Here is a 26,859-nt window from a genome sequence, read left to right as displayed (position 1 = left end):
CAAAGACAGTAGCAGAATACATTTTGGCCAAAATCTATTTAGAAGTTAAATTTTTAAAAAAATGTATTGGATATGTTTTATAGCATTTTTTTCAAAATTTTCAGCTTTATTCACTGATATGATTTAAAAAAAAAAAAAAACAGTGGCAAGCAAATATACCACCAAAAGAAAGTTCTATTTGTGTGAAAAAAATTATATACATTTTGTTTGGGTACAGTGTTGCAATTGCCAGTTAAAGTAGCAAAAACTGGCCTGGTCATGAAGGGGGTAAAACCTCCCGGACCTGAGGTGGTTAAATGATCTGTTAATTCCCTTATCACCTTATGTATAACAAAACTTTCTTCTTTTTCCCAGGCAAATGGGTACAGTTTCCTGAACATTGACCACGGACAGGCGGTGTCTTTGCTAAAGAAGTTTCAGAGTGCCGTAGAGCTGATTGTTTTACGGGACGGTGCCGTGTAACAGAAAGGACAATGAACTGAAAGCCAGCAATGCGTCAAGAGACGAATTAGTATATTTTTCTATGTATATAAGAGAAAAGCAACTTAGAAAAAAAAAACCATGCACTTGGAATTTTGATAAACAAGAAAACCTATTTGTACAGAAATGTATTGTGAAAATGTGTGGTTTAGGGGAGTAAACCACTGCATATAAAGCAGCTGGGTCCCAAAGGCCTTGCTGCTCCGGTGTGAATGTTTGAGTAGTTTTGCCTACAAGAACAAACCTGTGTTGTTTTTGTACAGAATGTAGGTTTATTTTTGGACGACGTGTGTTACTAAACTCTGCAAGGTTATAAAACATGAGCCTAAACTGTAGCTAGCAGGCGGAGGGGGGCACAACCGCCTTTACTGTAGCTATATGTAATGTAGCTATATGTATGCCTTTCTCTCTTCACACCTGGTATCACTTTTATTTTTAATTTTTTTTTTTTTATACATTTTAAAATTCAAAACCACTTGTGTCGAGACAGACTGAATCATGTTGGCTTTGCTATGTATACTCGGTGCTGGTGGGCGATAAAGCAAAGTGGCACTTTTTCTGGGTAATGTAGCCTTCTGTCCTATCTGGTATCCAGGGCCGTGTCCTCTATAAGTGGTCTTTATTTAGAATAATATGGTCTCGTTATTGGGATTTTTTTTTATTCTAGGCACCAGTGGCTTTTTTTTTTAAATTAAGAAGTGCTGTATCAAGAATCTAGCTTTTGGACATGTTTGAAGTACATTTTTTTTTTTAATTCTTTTCTCATATTTTTTTCTTTTTAATAGTAACAAAGAGATTATTTTATGGGACGTGTGTTTACATATTTTCTGAATCTGTTCTCATGTAATTTAAGAGATGCTTTATGCTAGGCCTGGGCGGTACTACAAAAATTCTGGCAGATTAAGCCTAGGCAAAGCAATCTATGTTACATGGTGCCTGAGAGCGTTCTATTTTAAATTTCTATTTCCAAAGTTAACGACCTTAATGTATCTTTCTTGAAATCCTAAGTTTTCTTTCTTTTTTTTTTTTTTTATTCTTTCTGGATTGCGTTCCTCCACTGTCCCATACACTGAAGTGCCAAGTCTGTGATGATGGTAGCTAGCTACCAGCAGCTTGCATGATGGTTTGAGAAGCAAACCTGCCTGTGATTTCAACCACCACACAAGCTGATTTTACACCTGTATCATTTCTTTTATCACATGGGACAGAGTGGCCTCTTGCCTTGCTAAATGTCATAGTGATTGGTGCTAGGTAACCAAAGTACGTGTGTAAAAAAAAAAAAATATAAAAACATGACAGAAGGATTAATGAGAATAGCTGCAGGGTTTAGGAAGGGTCCCATGGACCTGTTGGTTTTTACTTAGTGGCAGCGATTGAAGGGCTTTTTCTACAGGGAACATTGAAATGTGAACTTCTACGAACTAGAGTCATTAAAGGCTATCTATAACTATATACATTTTTAGTGATTTACCACGAGCTGCCTTTGTTCCTTGTTGATGTAAATATGTTTTTTTTCTTCTTCTTTTATCTTTCACAAAGGAACATCATTCATGTCTATTTTTGTGTCTCTGGTGTAAATGGGTGGGGATTGCAGTGCTTCTTAAAGAAATACATGGTTCATAAAGACCAGGGATCAGTGCCATAAATGACCAATAACTGTTTATTTTAGGGCTGTTTTTTTTTTTTTTTTTTGATCATCAATTCCGACACGCTAACATTGTGTTACTTCAGATACGTGTGGGTCACTGATACAGCCCGGGGTGTCTATGTCCATTCTACTGGTTAAATAAAGGCTATAATTTATTGATGGAGTAGCAGACACAAGCAATTACCAACGCTGATTGAGAAGTTTTAGCAAAGCAAGAGCAATATGTTTTATGTGTTCATGGCTAAGGGTCAAAGGCGATATTGCACTTGATTTTAAAAGTACTATGTTGTTTGAATTCCCCTATGGAATATAAGGCTTTACTGTAATAAACCATAACTTAGTGTACAAATCATCTCCTCTCAATTGAGTCAGCTACCTTCTGTACAGAACGATGCTTAGACTATCAGTTGACAAGCATCGAGTAATAATACAAAGACACAAGCTGTTGCTTCTATCTGAACCACGTCAATATTAATTAGACTGGGAAGGAACCAGCTCAGTGTCTTAAGATAGCTGTCTCTGTTCTGAATAGGTAATGACACCGTTTTGTATACTCATTCTTAATGATTTTGTTATCTTTTTCATAAGAATCAACTATTTTGGAATAAACCACAGAAATTTTGCTGTATTTTGTTACAATGTACATGTTGAATGTGCTTAAACATGAGCAAATAGGAAATACAGACCTTCAAGATTTCGTAATATTTTTAAGCAGTTGACTAAAGAGAGGAACATTTTTTTTTATTTTACATGGCATAAACATTTCATATGACGGAGAGCCTAGTCTCCCTCATTATCATTGTAATAGTTGTTTTTATTACATCATTATGTAATGGTTCACGGCTTATACCTTTGTACTTCACTGTGTGAGAGCACAATACATAACAATTTTAGGTGTAGTTGTAAATCCAAATGACTATGCATACCGGTGGATTTAATGCCTTGTGGAAATACTGTATATTTGCAATAGACTGACAGATTAACAATACAGTTGACCGTTGCAGTGGTGTGCTGTATCGGTGGTGTCTTACATCTGAAATAGGTTTGCAACACGTTTTTCAGTCTTAAATGCTGTTCATACCTGTCTGTGAATTATCAAACTGGCCATACAGAGAGGGAAAGTATCACATGACACTGTGTAATGTACAATCTATAACAGAAGAGCACATCAGGAGCAATATGTAACATAGGGCACTTGTTGCACTGTGCCCAGGGTAACAGGTGGTAGCCTCAAGTCACCAGATTTTCAATTTTTGTTTCAATTTTCCTTTGTCGCCTTGTTCAGTCGCTGAACAGAGGTGTAGGGTTGATGGGGCTGTGGAGAGACACTTCAGGTGACATGCAACTGTTTTCCCTATCTTTTGTTTGGTCTGCTGCCTAAAATCGTGCATTCATGTTTTAGTTTGTGCAAAATTAATCTTATAGCCAAAGGGGTGGAGCTGGTACAAAAGGGTGTCATTCTTGTGTGCCAAGAGCAGCCTGATATCTAAATACAGCTGTGCCCAGGAGACCCGAGTCACACAGGCAAGATTCCCTTATGGCCTGGAAAATTTCACTCCGATCCCTTTATCCTCAGTGGCAGAACCTGACAAGTGCAAGAAAGGAAGACGTGGCGTTCATTTTTATAGTGCCAAGCTCTCCAAGCCATCTGGCATGCTGGAAATTTTACTTCTATAATCAGAGGTGTTTAGAGGATTGGCTTTGATTCACTTCAAACTAAACATGGTCTGCAATATCTGCTTCCATTGATGTTGGAGTTCTTTGTAAAATCTTTCCAGCCAATGGGCTTAATTTACTAAAGGCAAACAGACTGTGCACTTTGAAAGTGCCATTAAACTCATTGTCTCCAGAGCTTATGAATGTGGTGAAGCTCTGCTGATTTCCACCCAATCATGTGCAAGCATTTTTTAATTTTCTTTGTACCTGATTGGGTATTCTTTATAAAGTGAAGCTTCACCACATTCACTAAGCTTTGGGGAAAATGAGTGCAACTGCACCTGTAAAGTGAACAATCTATTTGCCTTTAGTAAATTAACCCCAATAAGTTATTAAAGTAAACTACCCCATTTCTATTGCTATCCCATCAAGCAGGATCTGTACAAGGAGGCTGTGATAAGTTCTTTGTTGCTGCCTATGCCCTCTCACAGCTGTCCAGCAATCCTCCAAGATAGCAGCTGTGAAAACTCAACTGAAAATCAGTCTTTTGATGGGAATGTCTGGCTGCAAGTGCATCATATTTCTATTTACGATTACCTGGAACTAAAGAATAAAGAATAACAGTCAATGAATACATGTATGTATTGCTAGAGTAATATGATATGATAGAGGGAGCAGCAAAGAACTTTTAACATTTTCTATGCACAGGTATTGTTAGATGGGATAGCAAGAGTAGTGGCAAAGCTATTTTAAGATGCAGGTTGACATACACTGCTGTTTTTTTTCTTTTATACAGGAGCCTGATGGTTGTTTATTTACTGCACTCACATGTAAAAGCCCATATACAGATGTGAAAATTCCCTTTGTACAGGGAACTCATCCAGCACGCACATACAGTAACTGTGTACACTGGATGATGGAAGAGCCTTCTGAAGATAAAATGGTCAGGGCACCTTAAGTAAGGTCATCCTTACCTTCTGTTGTACCCAGTTCATCATAATATCATTTCACACCTGCGGTATATTGCTTTTTTGATTAATGGTTAACATTGTTTCCCAAGTATCGGAAGGATTCACGCACCTTATGGATATAAAGCAAAAGTTTTATGGAAAGATATTTTTTAACAAAATATGAACTGCATATTTAAATGGGCTCTCTTTCAGAGGAGCCAGAGGTATCATATAATGCACAGTGTGATGTGTGTGTGTGTACGGTTTAATACTGTAACATTGTGTACAGTATATTATGGGTAATCAGGCCTCATTTGTATAAACCCCAACTATGCAGAGATGCTCATTGTTGAACTATATATGCATCCAATGCACATCACACACCATCATTGTCCTGTAATCTAAGGTCAACGAAATTCAACTGCAAATCTCACTATTTATTATGTAAATAGCCTGTTCTGTTTTTTTTTTTCCTCTGACTATGAATATGTACATACTTTTAAGGCCTCCTATGGATTTGCAAAACATAGCAATAACGCAAAGACTCAAGCCCAGCTTTCTTGGTTAGGTATGCTGTGCGGTTTTATTTTTCATGAAATCTTTCTTGTCAACAGCAATGTAATGTTTTATTGATCAGCATTTATTCTACATTCCAATTTTTTGTATATAAGTAAATTGTTTCTCAAGTAACACATGAAAATTAGAGAATAAACGAATGCTCTTACAGATGGTTGTGGTGTTATTCTTTTTTCAATACTATGTGCTTTGAATTGTACCATTCTGAAACCACATTGCCTTACAGTATATTAGATAAGGTTAGGTAAATTTAGTTATGACTCATGGTAGTTGTGTGAGTCTGTAATTAGGTCGGGTTACTGCAGGTCAGACTGGATGGCTCTACAGAGAAGGTCTCTGGTACCTCCCCCTTGATCTAGAGGCCTGGAGAAGCTTCTGGACAATCCTTTATCCTGGGGCATTCCTCAGTACAGTCAAGTGGGCTGGTAGTATCTGCAAGCGTCAGAAGGTAAGGTAAGGTTCTAACGAGGACACAAGATACTCCTGAATACAGTCTGCAACTTTGTGCTATTTCTCTAAAGGGGACTGAGCGCTCCTGGTTTGTAAAAGACCTTGTCACTAATCCACAGAGGCTACGTTTATTCAGCAGGGAGTACAGTCCAGGATCTTCATTTTTGTACACAGCGAAGGAAAGTTCTCCTCATCTGATGTTTCTTCAATTCAAGTTGGGCAACCCATAATCCCTATACCTTATCCAAGTTGTTTCCCCCAATAAACCAACAAAGACAAGCTTATAAGCCCATGGCCTGATTTCTTGTGTCTGGATCCAAGTTGGAAATGCATGCTTCCTGGCTGTGCAGGAATAGGGGGACCAGAAATCCAGCGACTTCTGCGGGAGTAGCGCTACAACTGTAACACCTTTTAGATGAAGAGAAATTAATAAAGTGATTTCGCGCAAATACTATTAATAAATGGTATCAAATTAATACATTTGAATAATTCTGAAGAGTAATTAAATTATTATCGTGCAAATGAACATACGTGATATATTCAGTGTCTCTCTACAATAATAGACTGAAAATACTATAATAGTAATACCCTTGTGTAAAATCACAGTGTTTTTCACATATTGGTAACTGTAATAAATAAATACATATGATCTAGTGGAGACACCAGTTATATGGATGAAGTTAATATCCTATTGTGGCTGTGCTCAATACAGATTAACTTTAAATAGTAAATAAGATGGAGAAATAATAATAAATAAAGTCCAAGAAATGATGTTAGATGGAAGATTAAACGTTCTATATGTATTAAGTTGAGAGCGGTTGTTGTTCCCAATATTCTTAGTGTGGTTCTTTCAATAGTGAGGTCTCACAGGACTCTTACCTCAACGGCCAATCCTGGATAGAGCCGCGACCGGAAGTGACGTGAGAAGGCAAGGAACAACGCCTAATTTGTTCAGTGTGTTTTTAAACTTTTCTTTATGTAAGAGTATAAGCTTTTTAATAAATTGTTTTCCTACTTCACCAAACATACTGCACTATCAGAGGTCCCTTCTTTTCTCTGTCCCCTCTCCATTGAGGTACCGCCCCACATTATATGGTTACAGATTATATTATTCAGAAAAGAAACAGAGCGGTAACATAATACACAGAGGAGGTACGATCACAACACAGTAAAACGAAAGGATCCCTCCAGTGGAGGCGGAGGGTACTGCATCTTACAGCCAGCACTGAGGGAACAGAGCAGCATCATATACAAAGGAGGAATGACCACAATGCAGGAGAATTAAGAATCCACCCAGCGGTGACGGCGGGTACTGCATAGTATAGCCAGCATTGAGGTAAGAGTCCTGTGAGACCTCACTATTGAAAGAACCACACTAAGAATATTGGGAACAACAACCGCACTCAACTTAATACATATAGAACGTTTAATCTTCCATCTAACATCATTTCTTGGACTTTATTATTATTTCTCCATCTTATTTACTATTTAAAGTTAATCTGTATTGAGCACAGCCACAATAGGATATTAACTTCATCCATATAACTGATGTCTCCACTAGATCATATGTATTTATTTATTACGGTTACCAATGTATGAAAAACACTGTGATTTTACACAAGGGTATTACTATTATAGTATTTTCAGTCTATTATTGTAGAGAGACACTGAATATATGACATATGTTCATTTGCACGATAATAATTTAATTACTCTTCAGAATTATTCAAATGTATTAATTTGATACCATTTATTAATAGTATTTGCGCGAAATCACTTTATTAATTTCCCTTTTTATGAGTGATTAGTAGTACACTATAGATTTTGCTGCATTCTTATTCACTAATATTGATTTATATATCATTTATTTTTTATTTATCCCAAGTAGCGCGAAAGCATCCTTTTCACCTTTTAGATGAAATCAAGCCACCCATGCATAGACAGATTGTAATTCATCCCAAGACTGAGTGTTGGGGAAGTGTACATGACAAAGAGTCAAACGTACTACTAAACAAATTGCCTTCTATAATGTATAAATGCTCTAAAACTGGCTCGGGTACCATTTATCTAAGCAGAAAAGCCTATGTCAAATGAATCCGATCAGTCAATCCCCTGACTCATTTTTGGACCGTTTGTGCGACTAGAGATCTGGAGCTTCAACAAACTGCCATCCACCTTGCAGACACTGGTAAAAAACTGAAGTGCTTCCTGTATGGGAGGGGTTTTATAGGGGATCACTTCCTGTCTAAAGACCTTTGGTCTACCAGTGTCTATACACCTGAAGATGAAGTATAACCCAGCAGGTAATGAATATTAGCCTGACTCTGTGTCCCATGATGTATGAAAAAAAAATTTTATATATATATATATATATATATATATATATTACACACAGTATCTCACAAAAGTGAGTACATCCCTCACATTTTTGAAAATATTTTTATTATATCTTTTCATGTGACAACACTGAAGAAATTATACTTTTGTATAACAATGTAAATTTGCTGTCCCCTCAAAATAACTCAACACACAGCCATTAATGTCTAAAACCTCTGGCAACAAAAATAAGTGCACTTTGAAAATGTCGAAAAGTGTCAATATTTTGTGTGGCCACCATTATTTCCAGCACTACCTTAACCCTCTTGGGCATGGAGTTCACCAAAGCTTCACAGGTTGCCACTGGAGTCCTCTTCCACTCCTCCATGATGACAGCATGGAGCTGGTGGATGTTGGAGACCTTGCGCTCCTCCACCTTCCATTTGAGAATGCCCCAAAGATGCTCAATAGGGTTTAGATCTGGAGACATGCTTGGCTAGTCCATCACCTTTACCCTCAGCATCTTTAGCAAGGCATTGGTTGTCTTGGAAGTGTGTTTGGGGTCATAATGTTGAAATACTGCCCAGTGGCCCAGTCTCCAAAGGGACGGGATCATGCTCTGCTTCAGTATGTCACAGTACATGTTGGCATTCATGGTTCCCTCAATGAACTGTAGCTCCCCAGTGCTGGCAGCACTCATGTAGCCCCCAGACCATGACACTCCCACCACCATGCTTGACTGTAGACATAACTAAAGGTGGAAAATTTCAAGGGGTATGAATACTTTTTCAAGGCACTGTAATGTGCAGTATCTTCTGCCTACATAAAAATGATGTGCACGGATATGGCATCCATTTGTATCATTTATTTGTAGGTAAACACATAACATAATAAACATGTATGTTTATTATTCCATGTACTCACCATATTGATATAGACACAGAAGTTCCAAATTATTTGTAGCATTGGATATCCTAGTAAAGGTGATGGAGAACTGATGGCACACTGAAAACTGCAGCACTTGCTGTATCTAACAGAGGTATCTGACTTGGTGTCCTCCATGGACTCAGGAAAGGACATCAGGTCTGCTTTAATATAACAAGGAAATGTTGTAAAAGAATTACAGTCCAAGGAAAAAAACATTTCTGTAGTTTCTAATGAAAGAGCTGTCTAGCTATCTAAATGTAATCTATTATCAATTGTGTCTTTTTTCTGAAGCTGGAAGGGCCTGCTAATATGTATCAGAGTTCCTAAGCCAAACTGTTTTTGTAAACCTAAAAAAAAAAAACAACTAAGATCCTGTTCCTTTAAGGTATGAATAACAGCACAGTGCTTGTGCTGTGCAATTCTTCTCTTTCTAACATGTAATAAACCTGGTTGATCCTGCCCGTTCCTGAGTCCCCCTGCCTCTGCTGACCATGATAATCATGGCTGCTGAGCCCTGACTACCATGGTCAGGTTACGTGTCTCCGTCATCTGCAGCCCATGTCTCTCCTCTCACAGTCTATCCCCCTCCCTCCTTGTCCGCATGAGAGCGTTTCCTCCCCGTCCCTCCACCTTATATTCCACTGCATAAGGCAGCACATTTCAATACATGTAATGCAGATATGGAGCCATTATAAAAACTGTAAGTGTTAGAAACTAAGCTGTGCAGTCACGTGAACCCCTGTGCTGGCTGGCCTCGATCTATGGAGAGAGGCTTGAGGGGCAGAGATTTCCTTCGGTGTCTTGTCGAATACTGTCCCCCATCGGATAGTGTCCGCCCTGTACTGCGCAGGCGCAGTACGGAGGACAAACGAGACGCCGAAAGTCTCTGAAGTTCAACAGCTGATCGTCAGCTGTACACGGCGCCTGCGCACTTATTGTGCCCTGTGTCCAGGTTCATGCCCTACTATCCAAGTGGACATAGAGTCAGAATAAAAAGATGCCGAGCGCAGCGAGGCTGTGCCCGAAGCGTGGCGAGCGAGGCTGTGCCCGAAGCGAGGCGAGCGAAGCGAGCCCGCCTAGTGCCCTGCTACAAAGCCTTCACTATTAAGTGCCCAAGCACCATGTACAGCTGATGGTCAGCTGATCAACTTCGGACACTTTCGGCGTCTCCTTGTCCTCCGTACTGCGCAAGCGCTGCGCCTACGCAGTACGGGGCAGACACTATCTGATAGGACACTTCTCGTCAGAACACCGGCTGACATCACAGGGGAATCTCGGCCCCTCCTGCTCCTCTCCGTAGATTGAGGACGACCAGCACAGGGGATCATGTAAATGCACAGCTGCGGTATCAGAAACAGTATTTATCCTTTTCATTTCTAACAAACACTTAGTTTTGGTAATGTCTGGATGTCTGCATTCTATACATGTAAAATCACTTTAGTGACTTTACAAACACTTTAAGAATTATTTGTTGTCTAATTCTACCCTAGCGTAAATCACTGGGGGTCAGTGGGAGCCATACTGTCTTTGTTGGCGCCCACCACTGACAGCTCTGAAATGCAGAATATGAATAGTGCTTGCACACACTTATTATTTTATGATGTCTATGACTATAGGCAGACATTGAGATCCTTCAAAGAGTTACAATAAAATCATGTTATGCTACTAAGTAATGGTTAAGTATGCTTTTGTAAAATGTTGTTCTGTAAAATAAATGATCAAGCATGCTCTATCCACTATAAAACTTTGAACTGTTGATAATAGAATACAATACTGTCATATATTATATGAAGTCGCAACTTTCAAATCCCTTTTTTCTATTTACTTATATTCTTTGTTCAAACATTTATCTGCTAAGATCTCACGCTTATTACTTTAATCTGTGTTACTTCAGCCCTCACCAATCGGCAGCTGTTTATTTTACTCTGTCTTTGTCTTTCTCCTTCTCATCAGGGTCACATTACCCTTCAGCCAGCAGTAGGTTCCCTCAAGTTTCTATCTCTAAGCAGTTATCTATTCTGTGATTATGTCCCACACCACACTGCTTTTCTCTGTTCCACTACCTCCCTGTCCTGTTCCACCATGATTTCTAACTAACATGTAACTATAGATTGGTAGCAATCACGTTTTCTTTTGTTATAGCTTAAACCTGAGCTAAAAAGGTCAGCAGCACCCATACCTTGTAGCTGAAAAGTTAAGGTTTACATTCCTTCAAAAAACATATTTGAGGCAAAAACATCATAACCATTGATTTGTAAGGCTAAAAATGCTTAGCACAAGGTTTTCAAAAAGTCGCACTCATTGAAATGACGGCCTTATAACTCCCCAATATCAGTTTCCATACATTTCCCCTGTATGTCATTAAGATGGAAATTTGATTTCTGTTAACTCTTCCTGTAGCTATGCAGAGAAAATGTACTTTTCATAAATGTACATTACAGGGCGCAGGAAAAGTCATTTGTTTTGGATTATGAGGATGCCTTTGGCTGATTGCACACTGACAAACAAGAGCTGCAAGGCCAGCCCAGTATAAACCATCCCACTCCCAGCATGCCTCAGTTTTTTGCTAGTGTCTTGGGAGAATGGATAGCTTCAGTTGCTGCAGAGCCACTAGGGTACATTTGTGCATTTTCCAGATCAGTTAATAATTGGCTAAGTACTGGAGGCTGGACTTGCACCCTGTTGTGAAGAAGACGCAGGGATGGCCTATAATGTGCCCTCTGAGCTCTGGATTTGTTGGGCGCTCACCTAGACACCTTTTATGTAACATGCTGAGTTAGCCACAGTGCTTTAGTGGTCCTATGCTGAAATCTATCCGTCCAGAGGGACCCTGTGCCTGAAGAATCTTTAAGGAGGATTCTACCTATCTGCCTAATGGGAACAACACAAAGTTTTATGACCACCATTTCCATAAGTCAAGGCTTTAGCCCATATGTAAGCCTAGTTTGCAGGAATAAATTTCAGGAGCGCTGGGTGCGACACTTCTGTTACATTCCAGGGGCAGGAGCATGTTTTTTTTTTTATTTGCCACCATTGGACAGGCTTACTGCTGTGTGCCTCTGGAATCTTACCAGCCTCCTTCTAGTTGTTCATACTGTTCACACCATTTTGGACTGCATACAGACCAGATGCTCTCACCAACCATCTGCTCAACTACGCTAGCACCATTACCCGTTGTCTCTCAACTGCCTCCAATGACTAGTGACAGCTGGCATTAACCCTGCTGCCTCTTTTGGAAAACTTTTACTTACAGGCTTACTATGGCATATCCATAAGAGCAAGGGGGGAAACCCTGTGCCAGCTTATGATCAGCTAAAAGCTCTGAAGGGAATTTGCAGCACGCCTCCTAGGGGTCCTGATACCAAAAGCTTTGACCACTGTCCCCTGTATAGGTCATTACCCTCCTCCAAGGCCTCTATTTTCCATTAATATGTCTGAGTTTATGGGGAAAATTTCAGCTAGGGGCGTGGCCTGGACATGGCTGGATAGAGACGTGCCTTACTCAAGCTCCTGGCCATCTCACGACTACCCGGCTACCTCAGCTACATCCAGCACAGCATGCACTCCTCAAGGAAGAGGACAACAAAGTGGAATCACAAGCCCACAAAATCATCGCCTACAGCCCCGCCATCAAGCAAAATCAGGCGATTATTCCGGCTCTCACAACAACACTCTCCTCCAACAGAAGAGACTCGAACATCTAACAGCACGCCATACCCCACTGTAGAGCCTGAAAATACAGGCTCTTTTCTGGGCACACCACCAGACTTACACTCTGAACCTGGAGGCTCGCCACTGTCCTCCTCTTCCATCGCACAGACCCTGAACTCCGCGCTCTGCTCCAGCCACTCCCCACAAGAGCTGACATCGTGGCCTTGATTGGCACAGTAGAGGCTACCCACAAGAAGGAAATCATGGAGGTGAAGTTGGAGCTGAAGTGCCTCGCAACAAGGCTAACAAAAGGTGAAACCTCTCTGGCTACCCTGGATCACCAAATGAAGGCATTAGAGGAACAGCAGGAGACACAAATGGAAGCCCTGATTGACCAGCAACTGCACCAGGAGGACATGGAAGACCGGAGCTGGAGGAACAACCTCTGGCTCCGGGGCCTGCCGGAGGCTACAGGAGCCGAAGATCTAACCGATACAGCCCTCGCCATCTTCCGCAGCATCGATGGGGTGGAATTACCTGAATGTGTGAAAATAGACCGCATACACAGAGCGCTGGGTCCCAGACCATCAGACCCAGTGAGGCCTCGAGATGTGATTTGCAGACTACATCATTACACGCACAAAGAGTAGATCATCCGGAGGGCCTAGGAAGCAGGAGGAACGGAGTTTGACAGAGTCACCATTAAAATACTCCCGGATCTTTCACGTGCCATCCTACACCGGCGAGCTTTACTTAAACCCCTGCTGGACCTCGCCAGACAACAGGATGCCACGTACCGATGGGGATACCCACTTTCTGTAACCTTCCGTAAGGACCAGAGATCTTTCACTCTTCGGACACTGGCTTTGCTGCCTGCACTTTTCGAGTTCCTAGACGTGGAGCAGATCGAAGTCCCCAACTTGCTGGCACTTCTTCCTCGCTTTCCTAACTGCCACTATCAACCGGCACAGAGGAGGGAGGACTTCCCGCCCAGGCAGCAGAGAAACCGCCGCCTTCCTAGAGCACCATCTAAGGAGGCGACCCGGGAATCTTGAGGCCTTAAAGCTGTGAGTACTTTCCTCTTGCTGCCTTGATGTTCAGGCTATCACCCAGATATACTAGCCGGACCCCGCCACTTTCCTTGTCCCCTTGTAACTGACATACCCAGATGATGTCATTGACTTGCTAGTTGTTCCATGCGAGGAACTCCGGGAACACATACCGCAACCATAGGGCATGTCCCCCCCTACTACCATGCTGTTATAGGCCACATGGAGAGCATTGCGGCCACGTTAGCCAGCACAAGACAGTATGCCATCTGACCATTGACCCCCAATGATCACCCTCCATCTGCCACAGGACGTGGCAATACCTGAGGTCCTTGTTTACCTGAGACACTGGCCTACATACCTCACCCAGAACTTCCACAAGGTTATTCCATGGAGTTACAAAAACTACTCGAAATGAGGAAGCGTTGACAGGCAGACAGGTTTGGGCCAGAAGGAACAGGGTGGGCTCAGTAACCCCCTCCTCCCACTACACCAACGGCACCACATTAAGAGAGAAATGTGGAAAGGAGCGGCGGGTAATGACTGGAACTTGAAGTGACCCAGATGCCAGCAGGGAAAGATGGAACTTCCCCCGGCAGACCTGAGGCAGGGGTGCCGGCTATGTTCACCTGGTGGGCCATCAGCTACCTTAAGGGGAAACTACGATTTTTTTTGAATGGCTTAATTCCAATATGGTTAAACTGTTAAGTTTGAAATTGTTGCATTCCTTTTGAGTTGAGGCTTCTGGCGTCTAAACGAAAGCATCTTACAGACCCCAGAGGTACTAGAGGAGGTAACTAAAGAGCTAAGGCTATACTTTCAGACAAACAACAGACCAGACTGTGACCCGGGCATACTATGGGAAGCACACAAACCAGTCATTAGGGGAATCCTTATCAAAAATGGGGCCCGCATTAAGAGAGAATGAACGAAACAGCTCTCTCAACTGCTACAAAAACTAGAAACCATGGAATCCAAACACAAACATGCTCCCTCCCCGGCCTCGGAGATAGTCCTCACGACAATCAGAAGACAGATCAATGATCTGTTACTATATAAGGCTAAAGCGGCACTGCAGTTCTGTCGCAAAGCGAGTTACGAGTAAGGAGACAAATGTGAGAGGCTCCTCGTGAGGCAGGTTAGGGAACATAAACTTTCTTCATATATGCCCCGTGTTGTCATGGGTGACGGACAAAAAGTTGACCTCCCAGCGCAGATAACACAGGAATTTAGAGAGTTTTACTCTCGCCTGTATAACCTACCAATGCCAACGTCGCCTCTGCCGGTCATAGAGCAATACATTGTAGCATCTCAATTACCATCACTGTCCCCTGAACTTCGCAAGGAACTTGATTCCCCTATCTCCCTTCTAGAACTACAAAAAGCTTTAGGAACGTTGAAACCAGGGAAAGCACCGGGCCCGGATGGGTACACCATACAATATTATAAAACATTACTCCCAATCATAGGCCCACAAATGATTCAACTATTCAATGCTATCGACTCAGGCTCTGTTTTCACCAGAGACACCCTGAAAGCTCACATCTCCGTAATACATAAAGAAGGGAAAGACCCCACAGCATGCGGTAGCTACAAGCCCATTTCGCTGTTAAATACAAATCTCAAGATATACACAAAGATCATAGCTTCACGGCTGGCCCAACACCTACAAAAACTCATCCACCTAGACCAGGTGGGATTTATTCCCACACGGGAAGCAAGAGACAGTACTTCTAAAGTGCTCAATCTCCTACACATAGCCCAGATCACAGGTACCCCATGTGTCTTCTTGAACACTGACGCGGAAAAGGCATTTGACCGGGTTAACTGGTCATTTATGTTTTCCGCCCTCAGACATATTGGACCGGGGGAGGTGATGTTGAAACTGATAGCTGGAATTTATTCTAACCCGACTGCTCAGGTAAAAGCGAACGGCGTGCTATCAGAACCCTTCCCAATCAGAAACGGGACAAGGCAGGGATGCCCATTATGTCCCTTACTGTTTGCACTATCCCTAGAACCTTTCCTCTCTACGGTCAGATTGAACCCCGACATACAGGGGGTAAAAGTAGGAAAGACACAACATAAGGTTTCCGCTTTCGCCGATGACCTACTTTTCTCACTTACAAATCCAGTAATATCACTGCCAAATTTACTCAAACAATTCGACATTTATGGGACTTTATCTAACCTGAAGATAAATTTTATAAAATCAGAAGCGATGGGTATAGCTATGTCACCAAGAACTTTCCCATCGATGCACTCAGATTTCCGATTTAAAGTGGAGTTTTGCTGGAAAAAAAATATTAAAATCCAGCAGCTACAAATACTGCAGCTGCTGACTTTTAATATATGGACACTTACCTGTCCAGGGAAGCCGCGGTGTCGGCAGCCGAAGCCGATCTGTCCTTCGGCTCCCGGCTGCTGCCGCCGCCATCCTCGGTAAGGGAATAAGGAAGTGAAGCAGTGTGGCTTCACCCCCTGGTTCCCTACTGCGCATGCGCGAGCCGCGCTGTGTGTCCTCACAGGTCCCTGCTGTATTCTGTGTCTCATAGAATACAGCGGGGGAGGACGGGATAAGCGTAGGTCACCGCAATCACTGCGGTGATCTATGCCAGGAAGTGGGAGCAAATACCTGTATTAGACAGGTATCTGCTCCCTCCTCCCCCCTGAAAGGTGCCAAATGTGACACCGGAGGGGGGGAGGAATCCAAAAAGTGGAAGTTCCATTTTTGGGTGGAACTCCACTTTAAGTGGACATCGACCACACTAAATTACCTAGGCGCGAGCATCCCAGCCAATCTCTCCCGAATATATGACCTAAACTTCCCACCCCTACTCACCAAAACTTAGACACTGCTAGATAAATGGGATAAAAACTTTCATTCTTGGTTCAGTAGGTGTAATTTACTAAAAATGTGCATATTACCAAAGTACTTATACCTGTTCCAAGCCCTACCAGTCAAAATACCAAACATATTCTTCAGACAAGTTCAATCATTATTTACACGCTGTGTCTGGGCCTACAAAAAACCACGCATCCCACGTACACAACTGACACTACCAAAACTTTACGGAGGCCTAGCACTTCCAGACATCAGGAGATATTATCTGGCAACACATCTAGGCAGGGTCATTGACTGGCAACGCCACAGTGAACTGAAATTGTGGGTACAAATAGAACAAGAACAATCTCCCATCCCCCTGAAAAGTGCACTTTGGTGTTGGGAATCTATACCACTTGAACTACAAACACACCCTTTGATAGGGAACACCTTGAAACAAAGCTCAAAAGCTACTTTACAAATACAGCAAACGACCAAAACATATCCCCTGACCCTAATTCTAGGAAACCCCAAATTCCCACCAGGTATGTCAGCCGCACATTACCAGGCCTTACGTAAATCCGGGAGCACCACTGTAATCAAGTTTGTGACAGAAGATAGATGGCCCACCATTGAGGAATTGATGGACTCTACGGGACCCTATCAGCTCACATTCTGGACTGCAGTACAAATGCATCACTTCCTCCAAACACTGAAAGACCCTCAGGCATATGCTAGACAACTCACCACATTTGAGGAATACTGCTCAGGAACAGAACCAATATCCCAAGTCATTTCAAAAACATACACGCTGCTCAATACCCCACCGGAGCAACCAGAGTTAACTAGTATACTGAAATGGGAAACAGATATGCACCGCACTTTTACTCCACCACAAATACAAAACATGATACATTTATCCCTTAAATCCTCACTATGTACCAAGGTACAGGAAACCAACTATAAGGTCTTAAGAGATGGTACATGACACCCAGCAGACTTCACACTATTTTTCCCGACATGTCAGAGCAATGCTGGAGATGTGGTACAGGCAAAGGAACGATATTACACATATTCTGGACATGTTCTAAACTGACATCATTCTGGACGACGGTTCGTACCATATCTCAAAAATTTTGTGATTTTATGATCCCAGACGACCCAGCACTTTTTCTACTACACGTTTCCACCATGTCCGTTAAAACCTACAAAAAATCCATACTGCGACATTTGATGAATGCAGCCAAGTCCTGCATTCCCCTACTGTGGAAACAGCAAAACCTGCCAACCATAGCATTGTGGCTAAAAAAGGTAGAGGACATAAATAGGATGGAGGACTTGATAATGACAGCAGCAGACAGACATGAGACATATCAGAGAACCTGGACCCATTGGAATTTATTCAAATACTCAGAAGGTAAATCTTTATTTAGAACATGAACATTATCCGTGGTTAAGAAGTGACGCTACTTTACATACATAATTTGAGATGCAGTCATAACCCACCCAGATTGCCATCCCCCAACCCCCCCCCCCCAACCTTCTCCTCTACTTTTCTTTCTTTTCTAGCTCTTCCTGCCTATTCTTTTCTTTGATGGGTCTGTATCACAATTGTTTAGTAAGTGTTACAGTAGAAGTGGAATATTCTCCCTGAGATATGGAAGAAGGAGGTACGCTATTCCCATACCACTGTAAGTTTACTGCATTAAGACAGGAGAAATATAGATGACAAATACCCTAACTTTTAGAAATACAATATATCAAGCATTCCTGTTTACATTCTTTCATGATCAGAAGGCTGCGTTCTTCCAATATGAACAAGAAATTGTAACCAATCTTTCTGTCATCTCCAATCTGGACCTATTGTATGCCTTTTTTTTTTGTTTTTTTTGTTTTTTTGTTTCTAAAAAACTAATAAAAAGATATTTGTAAAAAAGAAAAAAAAATTTCAGCTATGTTGGCTGTCTTAGAATGCAGGGGCTGGGGGGGCGTGGCATGGCTATGGAGGAGTGAGGACGCGTGTTCCCTCAGCTCCCGATCCACCGCCGCACTATCAGCCGCATAGAGGGGAGAGATCGCCTCCGGAACACCGGAAAACATGTCACAAAGGCGGCGGGCTCTCTCACAGCACTCGAGAGCAGAGAGCTCCCGGCAGGAGCAGCTGGAGACATATTTCGGCCCGAACGCCGGGCCGGGACACGAGGCCTCCAAGATGGCGCCGACGCCGAAGACTGGCAAAGCAGCAAAGGCTACACAGAAGGCTATGGCTCAGCAGCAGCAACAGCAGCAGCAGCACCAGAACTCCCAGATTCCTTCTCCACGGTTGGTGAGTGACACAGCCCCTCCACTCTCCCCGCGATCTTCTGCCTCCCATGACCAGGGCCCTGACATGGCTGACTTTCTAGGGGAAGGGGACATAAAACAACATATTTGGTCCCTCCCCACCATGGAAGATCTAGAGCGATTCACTGCCAGAGTGGAGAAGGCCTTCAGGGAAGATATAGCCCAGCTCAAGGCTGACACTAATCATTTGAGAACCAGGGTGGAAACTGTGGAGCAGAGGCTGGATGAGGTACTGCCAGCTATTACTAAACTACAGGACAGATGCAGCTCTCAGGATCAGAAAATGGAAGCCCTACTGTGTCATTTAGATGACTTTGAAAACCGTAGTAGGAGAGCAAATATCCGCATACGCGGTTTACCGGAGGCTACGGCACCAAAAGATATTATCCCCACGCTGGAAGATGTCTTCCGAGAAATACTGGGTCTGCCTGCCACGGCTCCTATGGAAATAGACCAAGCTCATAGGGCCCTCAGACCACCCTTCCAAGATGCAGATAATCCAAGGGATGTCATCTGTAAGCTTCATAAATATACGCTGAAAGACAGGATTATGCAGAAAATGCGCGGGAAGCAATACTTTGACTTTGACGGAGCACACCTATATTTTTACCAGGACATTTCAAGGCGCACGCTCATGCAACGCAGAGCCCTGCGGCCCCTGCTAGAAGCTCTCCAAAAGGCAGGTCTGCCTTATCGCTGGGGCTTCCCTTTCTACTTGCAAGCAACCAAAGAGGGGAAGAGTGTTACGTTACGCACTAAAGACGACCTTCCATTTTTCCTAGAGACCCTGGGTCTTGAGCCAGTGGATTTCCCGGACTGGAGGGGCCCAAGTGATCATCCCCACCTGCAACTCCCCCAGCCTTGGCTTCTGGCCAACCGTAGGAGCCGCAGACGAGACCGCAGACGCCTTGCGTCTGCCTCCCCCATGGATCCTGTGTCATCAAGGCATTAAAGGAAGCTGTCCTATCTTTGATTTACATTTCGTGAGAAACATTCTCCTCCTCTATTACAGGACTTCACCTGATTGTTTTCTTTTTGTACAGGGCTCCTAACCTTTAGCATAAGCACGTTGTCTACAGTTGGGACAGAACCACATATGCACACAATGTCGTACGTGATCCCTTACCCTGGGATAGCTGCCCCCGATCCGGAGCTTGACTTTGAACACATGAGACTACCCCAGGAAGGGATATAGAAGCAATGGCTCGGAATCTACCATGTCAGGCTTCCGTTTTGGACGCCCTGTTTATCCAGTTTTCATTTTCGCACTTTTTTTTTGAGGCCCCTCCCCCCTCTTATTTTATCTTTTTGGATTTTTCTCCCCCTCTCAAGATTGAGCTGCGAACTTTGTTTTTGTTAGTATGGAAGCTCCCCTCTTTTATACACTGTATAATGTATACTGCCTATTGATCAGGAGAGGGCGGTGGATCGGGGCTGGCTCTCACTCCCCTCCCTCTCGTGATGGTCCACGTCCCCCACGTAGGCCATACCTTCTTAGGTATATATTTCCTTTTTTTGGAAATGGAGACAGGTCTCGGACACGTTTCCCTAGCGGGGAGAGGCCCAATGCCTGGCCCACAGTTGCACCACGTTGTGGTAATGTTCACATTAATGTACTTTGCGATTTGTAAGTGTCTTACTTTCTCTAACTTTGTCTTCTTCCTTCCCTTCTGTTTACTCTTTTCTATTGTACATCTTTTTGTAGGGACTGCCTCCGGCTCCGCCTCCCGTTCTGTGCCCACCAGACCACAGCGAAAATTGCTCACTTCGAGATCCCCCTATGGCATCACTTAAGGTAATTTCCTATAATGTGCGAGGTCTCTGCTCCCCATGTAAACACAGTAAATTATGGTGGGAACTTAAGCGCTCAGGGGCTCAGGTGGTTCTTTTACAGGAGACGCATTTCACTCCACAATCATTGCCCAAATTGCACAATCATATATATAACCAATGGTTGCTCAGTAAGTCTTGCCCCCTCCAAGTAATTGACAATGAGGTAGACCCCCTGGGGAGATATGTCTTCCTTAAGGGGACCATAGCTGGGCAGAGGATTACAGTTGCTACGATCTATGCCCCTAACTCTAACCAACTCACCTTCCTAGACAGTACCCTTGATAGACTGGCAGAATTCAGAGAGGGCCCTTTGATCCTGGGAGGCGATTTTAATATCAGCCCCGACACACTGCTAGACACTTCGCACAAGCGCCCTTCTCATTCACACGCTTTTTTTAAGCACTTTTGTAAAACCCTACAAACTCACCGACTCCTAGACAGTTGGCAAGTTCTCCATCCGGCAGACAGGGACTACAGCTACTATTCAAAAACGCATGATGTCTATACCCGTATAGACCTGATCTGTGTAGACCACTTGGCTCTGGAGCTGCTGCAGTCCTCGTCCATTGGGAATATAACAATCTCTGACCATGCCCCAGTAATGACCTCCCTGGTTTTGCCACAAAGCAGCCGTGGGACTTGGTCGTGGCGCTTAAACGAATCTCTGTTGGACGATACGGTCGTAGTCTCTGGGGTCAAAGAGGTCCTGTCCCATTACTTTAAAGAAAACTCCACAGAGGGGTTGAGTAAGGGGATTGTGTGGGAGGGCCATAAAGCAGTGCTGAGAGGCGAACTGATCTCCCAGGGATCTAGACTGAAGAAAGCTAGGCAAGCAGACTTTGATGGGGTACTTCAAGCGCTTCAGCAGGCAGAACTTAGTCACAAACAGAACAGTGACCCGGAGGCTCTGAGGGATTTGACAGATTTGAGAGACTTGTTCTCTCGGCTGCTAGACAGACAAGCAAGTAGGCGAATGCGATACTTATCACACAAATACTATGAGCATGGCAACAAATGTGGTGGTATGTTGGCTAGAGCTCTTAGGAAAAAACGAGCACTCATGTATGTGCATAAATTGCGCCTCCCCACAGGTGATTATACGGTTATACCTTCCCAAATAGCCTCTGGATTCCGGGACTATTACAATACATTATATAACCTGAATTCGGCACAGACTCCAGAGGCCCAGGCCGTACGGAAAAAAGCCATTCAAACATACCTGACTGCTTCTGGACTGCCTACACTGACAGACGAGCAATGTTCCGCATTAGAAGCACCCATCACTGTCACTGAGCTAGAATCCACGGTGAACTCTTTGCCTAACGGAAAGAGCCCAGGCCCTGATGGGTTCTCAAAGGCCTATTATAAGATGTTTTTACCTCTGCTATCCGAATCAATGTGTAACTACTTTAATTCCATAGCAGAAGGCGCAGCTATCCCTAGTGAAGCCCTACTAGCTCACATTTCAGTACTACCTAAGGAAGGGAAAGACACCCAGTATGCCCCAAAGCTACAGACCCATATCCCTTCTCAACGTAGACATAAAAATACTAGCTAAGATTCTCGCGACCAGACTGAAACACCTAATCCCACTAATAGTCCACCCGGACCAAACAGGGTTCATCACCGGCAGGGAAGCTAGGGACAACTCAATCAGAGCAATCCACCTAATTCATTGGGCACGAACTTCCCCCGCACCTCCCCCTTACTTGATCCTGTCCACCGATGCAGAGAAAGCCTTCGATCGGGTGGACTGGACTTATTTACGGGCAACGCTGGAAGCTTTAGGCCTTCGTTCCCATATGCTTACTTGGATAATGGCCCTGTACTCAGACCCCAATGCTCAAGTCAAAGTAAATGGTTTCCTCTTCATGAGATTCCCGATCAGAAATGGCACGAGGCAGGGGTGCCCTCTTTCCCTACTTTTGTTCGCCCTTGTGCTGGAACCATTCCTGCGCACTGTTAGGGCAAACCCAGATGTTAGGTCCCACAGAGCATAAGCTTTCGGCCTATGCTGATGATGTGCTATTCCACCTCACGGAGCCTCTGGTCTCTTTGCCTAATCTGATGCGGGAACTTCAAAATTTCAGAGAGTTGTCTAATTTCAAAATTAACTACACGAAATCAGAGATATTACCTATTCAAATCACACCCTGCCTGACAGACCGATTAAAGACTGCTTTCCCATTCACTTGGACTAAATCATCCTTAAAATACTTAGGTATAAGATTGACGGACAGGTTTGAAACTTTATATACTACCAACTTTCCCTCCCTAATAACAACTGTGAAGACAGATCTGACCCAGTGGGCTAAGACAGCTTCCACTTGGATTGGAAGACTTAATATTATTAAAATGAATGTTCTATCACGTGTGCTGTTTTACATGCAGATGATACCTGTGGCTTTAACTAAGAGCTTTTTTACTCAATTATCCAGTATTATATCCACCTTTGTGTGGAACAATAAGAGACCGAGAATCGCCATTAGACTACTGAGGCGCCACAGGGATGTAGGGGGCCTAAGCCTTCCAGATGTACAAAAATACTATAGAGCTATGGTCCTACAAAGGATACTTAATTGGCGCTTCCACACACACTCCAAAGTATGGGTCTCCTTAGAAAAATATATGGCGGGAAGAAATCTGGCATATGCCCCGTGGCTGGCCCGGGAGCACAGGGGGTTGTCAACCTTTGCGTCTCCATTGACGACCCAGCTTTTGAAAGCTTGGGATCGACTTAACACCAATTTAGACCTGGCGCCCCCTGTATCCCCTCTGGCCCCACTGGGAGGATATCAGTGGTTTCTGCCTGGGGAACAGGCAGTTTTTTTTGGTTCCTGGGTGGATGACGGTAATGCCAGCTGCGGTAAATTGATGGAAAGTGGCAAATTAGTCTCACTAGAAGCCCTCAGAACCCGGTCAGGGAGCTTCCCTATGGACTTTTGGCGTTATAGGCAACTCCACCATTTTTTCAAAAAACACGGAGGCTCCATAAGAGATACTTCCTCCCTTACACCATTTGAACGCCTATTCGTAGATGAAGAGCCGATTCCACATATGATCTCTGAACTGTACCAGTTGCTCAGCTTTGCTTCTCCAGTAGTGAAGCCACCATACATTAGGGCTTGGGAGAGAGACCTGGGAGTAGTTTTCACCCCTGCTCAATTATCTGCCCTTTATCAACTCACTCGGTCCAGTTCAATTGATTCCAAGACGCAAGAAATGAATTATAAAATACTGATGCGCTGGTATCGTGTGCCGGCAGATTTAGCCAAAATATATCCAGCCACATCGGACCTATGTTGGAGAGGTTGTGGTCACAAAGGCTCTCTTCTCCACATATGGTGGGATTGTCCTGCGATTAAATCTTACTGGGAGGACATCAAATCACAAATTAAAGATATCGTGGGCATTGACATACCTCTCTCTCCGGTGCACTTCCTGCTACACATTCCTCCCATGCCAATACGCCAGTATAAGAAAAGTATACTACCTCATTTGCTTAACGCAGCAAAGCGGCTTCTCCCTATATACTGGAAACGGCTGCAAGTCCCATCAAAAGAGGAATGGCGCCGCAGGGTGGGAGACATCCATGAGGCAGAGGACTGGATTGCCACGTGTAAAGGTGTTCGTGACCACTTCACCGCGGTGTGGCAACCCTGGACAATATATACTTCAGATTCAAGTCACATCCCTTCCAGCTTAGACATAGCCCTCCTTGAGTTAGCTGACCCATCCCTGAAAGGACGCCTTACAGACCCACAAAGGGGAGCAGTGAACCAGGACCCGAGGTAAAATAAGGTGAAAAACACTTAGGGGAGACATCTCCCCTTCTCCTGTTCTACTTTTTAGTGAGTGCGGTGATGTCGGGGGGGCCTTGACGGGGGGCGGAGCTGGACGCAGATTCCCAGGTATGTTCCACACTATCTTTTCTTTTCTTTTTCTCCTTCCTTTCTTACTTAATAATGCACTAAGCCTTAACTGGTTATGGATGTCTGTTTAAAGACAAGATAATATGTTTGACGCCAGGTGACGAATAAGAAATGACTAAGCAAGGAGACCGGACGGTCTCTGGAGATATGTGGCCATGGGACGCCCTGATCTGGGGGTGTACTAGAATTATGGTGCTGACATGGTTTTTTTTTTACACATGGTTTTGGGGGGGGATGAGGGGCCCTGCTTGTCCCACCTTGTAATCTATTATGAACAACTGAACTTAGCTGAAAATTTAATGAATAGCCTGTCAAATCATTATAGTCCGGAGACAGAGACGAGCATACTCCAATATTCTGTCACCTGGCTGGTTGTTGGTGATAGGGTTGAAATAATGACTTAGAGTTCCACTTTAATTGTTTTTGCTTTTTCTTACCTATGTACGTATCAATTGTTCTATTTAAATTGTTTGTGCTCCTTTCTTACCTGTGTACGTATCAATTGTTCCACTTTAAATTGTTTGTGCTTTTCTCTTCTGTGTACGTATCAATCTGTATCTAGATGGAATTTGGAACTGCTATATAATCATTACATGTTCGCTGATAAGAAACTCTTTGTACCTTAACCTCATTTGGTAATCCCGATAAGATTACTGCTTGTAGAGCTGCCTATAAAAGAAGTAAAGGGTGCAGTTCTCTCATGCTCAGAACTGTGATACAGACATACCTGACTCCGTGTCATCTTTCTTATAGAAGCAATAATTTGACAAAGCAATATAAACTTAAAGCAACTTATTTAAGAGTTGCCCCTAACATTTTGGCGCCCGAACGAGGGACTCACCAATGATACTACAAGAGGTGGCTGAGCTACGCTGACGGAACGAAAGGACAGGCATTCCGGGAACCACAGATCAAAAAACCTGCGCAGGTAAGAAAAAGCTTTATTTTTCTTATATTCTGTGCTCCCCTGATTTGTGCCTATCCGTTCTGTCAGTTACGGTTCTCCTGGTTTTAAAACACCAGCCTCTGTAGTGGTGAGTCTAGAATTACTGCATATTTTAGTTTATATTGCTGGAATTATTTGTTTGTTTGTTGTCTGTGTCTGTCTTGTCTGTCTTGTTGAGAAAGTGAATGAGCCTTGTCAAGGATGGTATGAGTTAGAAGGGGATTGCCGAACTAAGCAACGGAATGCGCCTTACCTCACATGATTGGGAACTTGAGGGCTTGTGAGCTTGGGGGTCTGATGCTTATGCTTAACCTCACATCTAACTCATAAACCATAGACGGGTTGAGAGTATAAGCCCTGTCTGCTCCATAAAGCAGGGATAAGAGCGCATGAGAGGGATCCCAGATACGGGGAGGGAATAAGGTCTCCATAAAGTCCGGAGATCTAGTCGGATACCTGGCCACTTAAAGGAATGCTTGTATATGTTGTAGCCGCATTTTTGTATATGTTGTAGCCGCATTCTGGTTTGTTATTGGGCTAGCATATAAAGTAATTATTTATTATTGGGCTAGCATATAAAGTAATTCGATTTCAGAAATCTCATTCCGGAGAGGTTTTTAGAATTCTAGCACCCTAGGAGGAAGGCAACGAGGAACTAGTGTAACTTAGCTGGTTTGTTATTGGGCTAGCATATAAAGTAATTATTCATTCTTGTATATGTTGTAGCCGCATTATATTGTACACTAAGTGTCCCACACGCTACCTAGGCAGGACTGTTAGAATGGGCCAGAGGAACACAAAACCCTGTCAGGGAATTGTGGCGCACTATACGGTGCCACAGATAATTAAAAACATCTGTGGGAAAGAAAGATGAAGCATAGGACTTAAAGGATGTCTTTCGTAAATTTAAGGTGAAAGGAGCAGCGGGTTTAGACCCGGATGTATGGAGTGAAATAGTGAAAAAAAGTGAAATAAAAAGGGACAGACAAGGAGAGGTGTTAGAGAAGCAATGGATGCGTCAGGTTCAATGCTTAATTAAGGTCTCAAATAGAGCGAAAGAAGAGAGGTGGAAATATAATCCAGATTGTGATGGTTGGGATATGAAAGATAGAAGAACAAAAAATGTCGAGGCTCCCAGCTCAACCATCCCACCCCCATACACTGACACAGAACGTAAACCACACAAGATATATCCTGTACTTAAGGGTAGAGAATGGGTTTTTCAGGTTTGTGGAATACAAGAATTTCATTCAGAAACTGTAGCCCCCGTACGCACTG

The 26,859-nt window shown here is 43.3% G+C and overlaps 1 protein-coding gene across 3 annotated transcripts in view; it reads left to right on the top strand.

Moving 5' to 3' along the window:
• The window catches only part of ERBIN (erbb2 interacting protein), a 341,118-nt gene extending 335,658 nt beyond the window's left edge, over window positions 1-5,460 (top strand). For all 3 annotated transcript variants that reach the window (XM_073623490.1, XM_073623499.1, XM_073623482.1), the window contains one exon: window positions 355-5,460. In XM_073623490.1, the coding sequence (XP_073479591.1) occupies window positions 355-462 (108 nt within the window). In that variant the 3' untranslated portion in view covers window positions 463-5,460. The remainder of the gene's footprint in view (window positions 1-354) is intronic.
• Window positions 5,461-26,859: the final 21,399 nt, after the last annotated feature.

This window comes from Aquarana catesbeiana, linkage group LG01, assembly GCF_042186555.1.
Source record: "Aquarana catesbeiana isolate 2022-GZ linkage group LG01, ASM4218655v1, whole genome shotgun sequence".
Classification (NCBI taxonomy): domain Eukaryota; kingdom Metazoa; phylum Chordata; class Amphibia; order Anura; family Ranidae; genus Aquarana; species Aquarana catesbeiana.
This window is presented reverse-complemented; position numbering and strand designations above follow the sequence as displayed.